The sequence below is a fragment of the Podarcis bocagei genome (assembly GCF_964188305.1).
Source record: "Podarcis bocagei genome assembly, chromosome: 14".
Classification (NCBI taxonomy): domain Eukaryota; kingdom Metazoa; phylum Chordata; class Lepidosauria; order Squamata; family Lacertidae; genus Podarcis; species Podarcis bocagei.
The window spans coordinates 33,661,845-33,672,121 of NC_138139.1; the positions used below are offsets into that span (position 1 = coordinate 33,661,845).

Sequence of the window (10,277 nt, forward strand, 5' to 3'; positions counted from 1 at the left end):
AAGTACAACTGTTATTTTTAGCCTCAAACCTAATCATTTCCACTCAGCTCCCCTTCCTTCTTCCTTAAAGTGCCAGACGACCAGATCCATTTCCTTTGATCCTGGGGGAGAGGAACTCGGCTGTTAGATAAAACTCTCATCCCTATTGTTATTCTAGAGAAACCGGATTACCATATCATTTGCCATCTCTCCCTGGATTTCAAAGTATTACCTTACTTATGCAGACAAGATTTGCACCCCACCTTGTATCTTGCACCCGAACCTCCTTTCTGCACCCTGCTCCCAGATATCTCCCCCTTACCTTGTAAACTGATGAACCTGTGACGAATAAGACTACCCACAATTGCGGCTGTATAAAATTCTGAACTTACCTTTGGGCAGGGTTCCTCATACCTTTTGCCACCTTTGCGTAGGGAACTCGGTTGCAACCGAATAAAGGATCTTTTCTTTTAAAACGCTTCTTGCTTCTTTCTCTCCTTGGTTGGACATCATCCATTTTCTCTGACCGTAGCGAACCCCTTTGGGGCCCCGGACCAAAATTCTAAGTATTTTACATCAGCCTGATTCCCTGTACAGTGGTACCTCGGTTTAAGAACAGCCCTGTTCACGAACTATTCGGTATACGAACTCCGCAAAACCGGAAGTAGTGTTCCAGTTAGCGAACTTTATCTCAGTCTACAAACGGAAGCCAAACGGTGGAAGGGCGCCAGCAGCGGGAGGCGTCATTAGGGAAAGCACACCTCGGTTTAAGAACAGCTTTGGTTTAAGAATGGACTTCCGGAACAGATTAAGTTTGTAAACCGAGGTACCACTGAATTCCCTGTATTAAGTAATTACTTAAACTAGAAGGCTAAAACTACATGCTGGTTTTTTATTGTTGTAAGTCGATTTCAGTTACTTTCATTTAAGGAGTGACTAATAAGTTTAATAAATAATCATCATTGGCAGCAAAAAGGAATAAAATGTTCTTAACTTATTAGATGGCTAGGCTTTAATTATGTTGTGGTTCTTCTTGCCTTTTTATGTTACTTTGAATATACTTTTTCTATGTAAAGAATACAGATACACTTTTAAAATAACTGCAATTCTTACAACATCCAGTTAAACTGCAGTGATGGCTTGTTCAATTTGCAAATTATGAGTTTAACACAATTTGCCTGCTGGATAGGGGGTAGGTGGAGAGGAAGAAAATCTGGGGTTTGATTTGTGGTATATCAAGCTTCCGAATCCAATGTTACTAGGTATACTGCCCCAATAATGCTAATTAATGCTGGTTTGTTTTCCCGAAAATCTCATTAACTCACTGGAGCGGACATATTAATTAGCAACTACATCCTGCTTCTTAAAAACAACAACAACGCACAAAACCAAATCCATAAACATTCCCTAAAAGAGTCAATTATATCATTAACATAATGGCTCTCAAAAGAGTCTAAATACAAACCCAGCAAACGAACTAATCGCCTAACAAGCCTGGGACAGATCCTGAAACCAACTTAATAAAGAAATTATATAGGCAGTGAGTAGAGATCAGTGTTCATATACCTGGTTGCTAAAGGGCAGAGATTTGGCTCTTCCTGCAACCAGTTGAATTATCCAACTGAGGAACGCAATGAAATCACAGCGTCAGGGAAGCACTGCCAGAGAGAGACCTAGGCACAGGCATAGGCAAACTCCGGCCCTCCAGGTGGTTGGGACTACAATTCCCATCATCCCTAGCTAACAGGACCAGTGGTCAGGGATGATGGGAACTGTAGTCCCAAACGTCTGGAGGGCCAGAGTTTGCCTATGCGTGCTCTAGAAAGTTGAGAGGCCATGATGGGGCAGGGAATTGCAGGACTCATAAGAACCATAGGAGAATATAGGAAGAGAAGATGATCTTGGATGCTGAATCAGGCCAGTGCTCCATCTAGTCCAGCATCCTATTGGCATCACATTGGCCACCCAGTCCATAAGCAGGACTTGAGGCTGTCCCTTGAGTCCGCTAGATGACATCGCAAGGGATCGTTGCCTTAGGAGAGCGAGAAAAATTCTCAGGGATGACTCACACCCTGGCCATCACCTCTTTAATCTTCTACCCTCGGGCAGGAGATATAGACGTATAAGCAGCCATACCAACAGGCTAAAAAATAGCTTCTATCCGTGGACTGTTAGGCTGTTGAAGGGAAAATAACATAGCGAAATTGACTTGCGAGGTGGTGTGTTGTTCGATAAGAGATTGAGTGTTTGGGGGGGGAGGCTTGTTTAATTTCATTGTACACAGGTTGTACAATGACAATAAAGACATTATTATTATTATAACAGCATTCTCCCCACTTGTGACTCTCAGCAATTGGGATGGGGGGGGGGGACAATTCACAAACAACTTTCTCTGCCCTGTGCACCATTTTATGCACTTCTATCACATCAGATCTTACTCACCTTTTCTCTAAACTAAAAAGGCCCAAATGCTGCAACCGTTCTTCATAGGGGAGTCTTTCCCTCCTTTGATCAACATTTGAGTCACCCTTTTCTGAGCCTTTTCCAACTCTGCAATATCCTTTTGGAAATGAGTTGACCAGAACCGTACGCCATACTCGTAACGGAGGCTTTTTTCAAGGTCAAGGGGTTCTTCAATATGTCTGACTTAGTGGAAAGACAAGAAATTAAAACTGACATTCAGCTATCCCAAATTGTCAGGAAAGGTTTCACCCTGCAAAAGTCAGAAAGGATGAGAGAAAAGCCAAGAGAGTTGTGGGTAAGCCAAAGGTAATCGACAGCAAAGATGATCTTGTTAGAAAGACGCTTTTAAGCGTTGCTATAGAAACAGCAGCATGCATCAACGGCCGAATGATCAAATGGAATTTACCAGTTTTACTGTGGAGAAATCATTGCCTCTTTATTCAGAGTGCTGGTTGTTGCCAAGGTTGATTGCTTGGATTTAGCAAGAGCTGCATCAAGATGTGTCAGCTCATGAAAATTGGTTTCCTCTTCATCAACAACTTAACTATTCCAAGGTTGGTGTAAGGTTTTTTTGTTTTGCAAATGGAGTAGAATCTATGATCAACTGGTGTTTTATCACAGTCTGGCTGACGGAATGGTTGTCAGACTTAAATGAGTTTGCTGCCTCCCACCAAAAAAAACAACACACCCTGTAGCATTAGACCAGGGATCAGCAACCTTTTTCAGCCGTGGGCCGGTCCACCATCTCTCAGACCATGTGGTGGGCCAGACTATATTGGGGGGTGCAGGGAATGAATGAATCCCTGTGCCCCACAAATAACCCAGAGATGCATTTTAAATAAATGGACACATTCTACTCCTGTAAAAACATGCTGATTTCCGGACCATCCGCAGGCTGGATTGAGAAGGTGATTGGGCCACATCCGGCCCCCGGGCCTTAGGTTGCCTACTCCTGCATTAGACTAACCAAAAATATTATACCAGCTAGTGACCATTGACCATAAGCTGCCAGAAGGAAGATCTAAAGACAATTCAGTGGTGTTTCTCTGAGGCTGCATCAAGTGGGGGGGGCACAAAGCAGAGCCCAGTTAATTCTGAAAGCCTTCAGATCTCCTTTTCCACATCTTTCAAAAGCCTTAATAAAATAGCTATCGAATGCCAAGGTACTCTACAGCTCATTATTTCGACAAGAAATACATGGCCGGTACAGATTTCTGGCAATATTCTTGAGCAAGTCTCCCAGATGTGTAAAATCCACTCCCGATTCTTTATTACCACCTTCATCTTGGCTGAATTGTCAAGAGCTTAGTTCTGAAGACACTTCAATGGTTTTATTAAAAAAAAATCTGTCTTTTATTACTATTACTATTATTAAATTTATATCCTACCTCCAAGGAGCTCAAGCTGGTGTACATAGTTTTCTCCCCACCATTACGTATATCATCCATTTAATCCCCACAATAACCCGGTTAGGTAGGTTAAGCTGAGAGTCTGTGACTGGTCCAAGCTTCAGGGTTGTGTAGGGACCAGAACCCTGCTCTCCCAGGTCTTAGTCCAGAACTCTAACTACTACACCACACTGGCTCTCCTTTTCATCATTCTGTCAGCAGGCCTTCTCTGTTGTGGACTCCGGACTCTGGAACACCCTTTTCTCAGAAGTCCAGTGGTGGAAACTCTGATGTTTTCCCAACCATGAGCTCCTTCTTTCAACAAGCCTTCTAAGTGGGAATTTTGATTCCTAACAGTACGTATCTGAATTTGTTTCAAATTGTTTCATACATGCAGTTCTGTTTACGCAAAACTAAGCCGGGGCGCTTGATGGACCTGGGTATGGTTAGTTTGGAAAAGAGGAGACTGAGAGCAGGTTGTTGTTTAGTTGTTTATATATATATTTTAAATATTTTTTATTAACTGGCCAATCACATCAAATTAAATCACATCACATAAAATTCCAAATTACAAAGCCAATTTTTTTAATTTTGTTGGGGGGAACCCATACTTCAAGATCCAAAGGGGGATTCAAATCATCATCTTATTACTGCATTAATGTCCAAATCAGTCCCAATCAGTCCAAACAGAGTTCATAGTTCTATCCAATCTTATCTTGGTGTTTCCACATCATATCTTATTCATATAATTTCTCTTTTTCCTTTACGATCTCTTCTGTTAGTCTCCTTACACCGATAAGCAAATGTAATAATCCTGTGTGAATTTCCCGTTCTTCCTAGTTGTTTAGTCGTGTCCAACTCTTCGTGACCCCATGGACCAGAGCACGCCAGGCACTCCTGTCTTCCACTGCCTCCCGCAGTTTGGTCAAACTCATGTTCGTAGCTTCAAGAACACTGTCCAGCCATCTCGTCCTCTGTCATCCCCTACTCCTTGTGCCCTCCATCTTTCCCAACATCAGGGTCTTTTCCAGGAAGTCTTCTCTTCTCATGAGGTGTCCAAAGTATTGGAGCCTCAGCTTCAGGATCTGTCCTTCCAGTGAGCACTCAGGGCTGATTTCCTTAAGAATGGATAGGTTTGATCTTCTTGCAGTCCATGGGACTCTCAAGAGTCTCTTCCAGCACCATAATTCAAAAGAGGAGATATGATAGCCATTTAGAAATATCTTAAAGGCTGTCACATGGAAGAGGGAACAAGCTTGTTTTCTCCAGCTCTGGAGAGTAGGACTCAAACCAATGACTTCAAGTAACAAGAAAGGAGATTCTGACTAAACTTTTTGACAGTAAGAGCTACTCAAAGGTGGAACAGTCTCCCTCCAGAGGTTGTGGACTCCCCTTCTTTGGAGGTTTTTAAGCAGAGATTTGATGGCCATCTGTCGTGGAGATTCCTGCATTGCAGGGGGTTGGACTAGATGACCCTTGGGTCCCTTCCAACTCTAAGATTCTAAGATTCTAATTAATTTAATTATGAAATGCCAACAGATCCAACAATGTTAGTGAAAAAGGAGAATTTTCAGAGGTGAACGCTGGACACATTAACATTGTATGGTGTCAGCCTGGAGAGCCTTTCTCAACCTTGCATCTGCATATGTTGTTGGGCTACAACTCTAATCATTCCTGACAATTGGTCTCACTAGCTAGGGATTATGGGAGTTGTAGTCCAAAAACAGCTGGAGACCCAAGTTTGGGAAACACTGACCTAGAGGATACTACAGTGGTACCTCGCAAGACGAATGCCTCGCAAGACAAAAAACTCGCTAGACGAAAGGTTTTTCCGTTTTCGAGTTGCCTCGCAAGACGAATTTCCCTATGGGCTTGCTTCACAAGACGAAAACGTCTCGCGACTTTGTTTCCTTTTTCTTAAAACCGTTAAAACAAAGGGTGCTTAGCTTGAACAGCTGCAGTTGCGACTTGACTTTGAGGAGCAACTGTTAGCACGTGGTTTTGTAGCCTTTTCTCAGACTTTGCTCACTTTTGAAGCTTTTCCAAAACTTTTCCAGAACTTCTCTTGCATCCATTTGGTAAGTTAAACTTTTAAAACTTTTTTGGGGGGTTTTGGATTTTGGGTTGGGGTGTTTGGGATTCAAGGACTTGGTGTTGTGGGGGGGATTTGTGATAATCTGGGAGCTTGTGGGGCTTTTTTGGGAATTTTTATGATTTTCTGTGACCATTGGGCCAGGTTGTTTTTTTTCAAAAAAAATCTCCTGAGTTTGAATTTCTGAGTGCTGGCTGGCTGGGGGAACAGTTGGAGAGGTTTCTGCAGGAATCTGGGAGCTTGTGGGGCTTTTTTGGGAATTTTTATGATTTTCTGTGACCATTGGGCCAGGTGTTTTTTTTTCAAAAATTTTTTCCTGAGTTTGAATTTCTGAGTGCTGGCTGGCTGGGGGAACAGTTGGAGAGGTTTCTGCAGGAATCTGGGACCATTGAGCCATGTTGTTATTTTTTGAAATTTTTTTTTTGTCTGGGTGGGGGAACAGTTGGGGAGGGGTTTGCAGCAGTTGGGGAGGGGCTGGGGGAGCAGTTGGGGAGGGGTTTGCAATTTCTGTGTGGTGGGTGGGTGGGTGTCTGTGGGAACAGTTGAGGTTTTTGAAGGCATTGGTGATTTTTGAAGCTTTTCCAAAACTTATTTTGCAGCCATTTGAGGTTTCTGAAGACTTCGGTGATTGATTGTTGAAGCTTTTCCAGAACTTCTCTTGCATCCATTTGGTAAGTTAAACTTTTAAAACTTTTTTGGGGGGGTTTGGATTTTGGGTTGGGGTTTTTTGGGATTCAAGGACTTGGTTCTGGGTTTTAATTTCTGTGTGGTGGGTGGCTGGGTGCTTTTGAATTTTTTGGATTTGAAGCACATCACTGATTTCTTTTTCTTTTTCTGAGTTTACGAAGGTAAGAGCTGTGCTGACATGGGACCCAAGAAGACTGCTGCTGCGGTGGCCGGCGAGAGGAAGAAGGAGAAGGTGACGCTGGAAATGAAGAAGGAGATCATCCGGAAGCACGACGGCGGAATGCGTGTGACGGACATCGCCAGGGAGTACGGGAGGAATCCATCAACCATCGGGACCATCCTGAAGATGAGGGAGAAGATCCTGGCGACTGATGCAGCCAAGGGAGTCACCAGGATCGTGAAGAACCGCCCAGCTGTTCTGGAGGAGGTCGAGAAGTTGCTGCTCGTCTGGATAGAAGAGAAGCAGCGTGCAGGGGACACAGTGTCTGAGGCCGTCATTTGTGAGAAGGCCAAGGCCTTGCACGCTGACCTCATCCGGGAACAGCCAGGAACCTCAGGCGAGCCAGAAGTCTTCAAGGCAAGCAGAGGTTGGTTTGAACGGTTCAAGACAAGATCTGGCATCCACAGCGTGGTCAGGCATGGAGAGGCTGCCAGTTCTGATGTTCCTGCAGCTGAAGACTTTGCAGCGGAGTTCCTGGAGGTTGTGAAGACGGAGGGCTACGTTCCACAGCAGGTCTTCAACTGCGACGAGACCGGGCTGTTTTGGAAGAGGATGCCCAAAAGGACTTTCATCACACAGGAGGAGGCCAAGTTGCCTGGCCACAAGCCCATGAAGGACCGTCTGACCCTGCTCTTCTGTGCCAACGCAAGCGGCGACCTGAAGATCAAGCCCCTGCTGGTGTACCACTCGGAGAACCCACGGGCCTTCAAGAGACACAAGATCGACAAGGAGCGGCTGAGTGTCATGTGGCGATCCAACAGCAAGGCTTGGGTCACACGTGTGCTGTTTGTGGACTTGGTCAATCTTGCTTTTGGCCCTGCTGTCAAGCAGTACCTGCTGGACAACAACCTGCCGCTGAAGGCTTTGCTTCCGATGGACAATGCTCCTGCCCATCCTAAAGGCCTTGAGGTGGACTTGTTGGAGGAGTTCAGCTTCATCAACATCATGTTCCTGCCGCCTAACACCACGCCACTGCTCCAGCCGATGGATCAGCAGGTCATCGCCAATTTCAAAAAACTCTACACCAAGGAGCTTTTCAGGCGATGCTTCGAGGTGACTGACTGCACCACCATCACCCTGCGGGAATTCTGGAAGGACCACTTCAACATCGTCACCTGCTTGAAGATGATCACCACGGCCTGGAACGGGATCAGCCAGAGAAATTTGAATTGCGCTTGGCGCAGCCTGTGGCCGGTCTGTGTGGCACCAAGTGACTCTGATGCACCAGAGTCAACAGTGGTGCAGGACATTGTTGCCTTGGGGAGGACCATGGGCCTGGAGGTCACAGAGGAGGACGTCTGCGAGCTGGTGGAGGAGCACGACGACGAGCTGACCACCGTGGAGCTGGTCGAACTGCAGGCAGAGGCTGCGCAGGAGCAGGCCTCACTGGAAGAGGAGGAAGCAACTGAGGAACGGCTGTCCTCCGAAAAACTGAGGGACATTTGCCTGAAGTGGAAGGAGGTGCAGACTTTTGCAGAGCAGCACCACCCTGAGAAGCACGTGGCACATGACGTTGGGAACATTTTTGATACGAGGGTCATGTCGCCTTTCAGGGAGGTGCTGAAAAGGCGGATGAAGCAGCAGACTATGGACAGATTCTTGAGCAAGAAGCAAAGAGTGGAAGAGGAGCCTTCTTCGAGTGGTCCCCCAGAGCCTTAGAAAATGTACTGTACACTTTGTTGATTTTTAAATGTTTTTCTGTCATGTTTATAAAGTTAATTTATTTTCCCTTCAATTTTTGAACTGCTCTTTACAGTATGTGTGACTTTAAAGAGCAGTTAATAAACTGTTGTTGTACCAAATTTGGCTTTGTTTGGACTTTTTTTGACCATAGGAACGCATTAATTGATTTTCAATGCATTCCTATGGGATTTCATGATTTGCAAGACGAAAAATTCGCTAGACGACAAAACTTGCGGAGCGAATTAATTTCGTCTTGCGGGGCACCACTGTACCAGCATTGATCCTCAAAGCTCTAGAATGGTCACCTTGGAAACAGCATCATTTTTTATCAGGGCAACTGATGGAGGCAGAAGTCAGCATGCTTTAAGAATTTTAAAAAATTCCATTTTGCTAATTACTGTAACAAATATATGGTCTTCTTAGTGATTAACTGCATATTGCCAGGACACAGAACAAACTTGCTTCAAGTGCTGTTTGATGCTTCCATTACTATATACTGTGGTTTCTATTGTAGTGTGAAATTGCTTTGATATGCTTCATGGAAAGATGCTTCACAAATGAAATAAATAATGATACTCCTGTCCTCACAGGCTTTTGCAGTAAAGTAGTAATCATTTTTGTTCAGTTTTTGTCCTAACACTGTTGTTCTGTCGCTTGTTTTTATTAATTTGGATTGTTTTTCATAATCATAACTATGATGCCTGTGTTTTCCCTCCACTGCCAGAGGCAGTAAATGCCTCTGTCTACCAGCTGCTATGAATACGGTTGCACTCAGGCCCTGCTTGTGAGCTCCTCATAAGGATCTGGCTGACCACTGTGAGAACAGGATGCTGGACTAGATGGGGCCCCGTTGACATGATCTCCTCTTTTGCTTCCCCATCAGTTGCTCCAGAAGAAGGAGGAGTGGGGAGGTAAACTTCTGACCCATCGTTTATTTAGCCTCTTTGCCACAGAGGCTCCTGATATACTTCAAAGCACACATAGGACTCCCAAGTCAGTGCTCTGCATACGTTACCATCCCTTAGATCAGTCCTCGGCAACCAAATAGCAGTCACATGGGAGTGAAGAATGGTGGGAGAGGGACAATGCACACAAGTCCTGCATATAGGCACTTGGCTGGCCACTCTGAAGACAGAATGCTGGACTAGATGGTCCATTGGCCTGATTCAGCTGCAGGGCTCTTCTTAGGTTCTGTGTGAGTGTGTGTGTGTGTGTGTGTGTTTTAGTCACTGTGTGCATTATCCCATAATCTTTGCGCCTTCATAACCCAGGTACAGTGGTGCCCCGCAAGACGAACGCCTCGCGAGACGAAAAACTCGCAAGATGAAAGGTTTTTTCATTTTCGAGTTGCTTCGCAAGACGAATTTCCCTATGGGCTTGCTTCACAAAACGAAGCTTGCCCCCACACCCCGGACCTCTTTTGAAGCAAGGGGCGGCGGGGAGAAGATCGCTTCTCCCCGTTGCCAGCCCCGCAATCTCCAGGGACAGAGAGGAAGGCGCGCGCGCGCCTTCCCCTCTGTCCCCGGACCCCTTTTGAACCAAGGGGCGGCAACGGAGAGAAGCGATTCTCCCCGCTGCCCCTTCCCTTGCTTTAAAACAGGTCCGGGGACAGAGGGGAAGGCCCGCGGCACTTCCCCTCTGTCCCCGGACGGTCTCCATAGGAACGCATTGATTGATTTTCAATGCATTCCTATGGGAAACCGTGCTTCGCAAGACGAAAAACTCGCAAGAAGAAAAAACTTGCGGAACGAATTAATTTCGTCTT

The 10,277-nt window shown here is 45.4% G+C and overlaps 1 protein-coding gene across 1 annotated transcript; it reads left to right on the forward strand.

The window, feature by feature from the left end:
- The first annotated feature begins 6,465 nt into the window (after positions 1-6,465).
- On the forward strand, positions 6,466-8,631 carry LOC308573730 (tigger transposable element-derived protein 1-like). The gene is made up of 2 exons (XM_081170967.1): positions 6,466-8,023; positions 8,075-8,631. The coding sequence occupies exons 1-2, from the start codon at positions 6,788-6,790 to the stop codon at positions 8,486-8,488; spliced, it is 1,650 nt and encodes a 549-aa protein (XP_081027093.1). The 5' UTR covers positions 6,466-6,787; the 3' UTR covers positions 8,489-8,631.
- Positions 8,632-10,277: the final 1,646 nt, after the last annotated feature.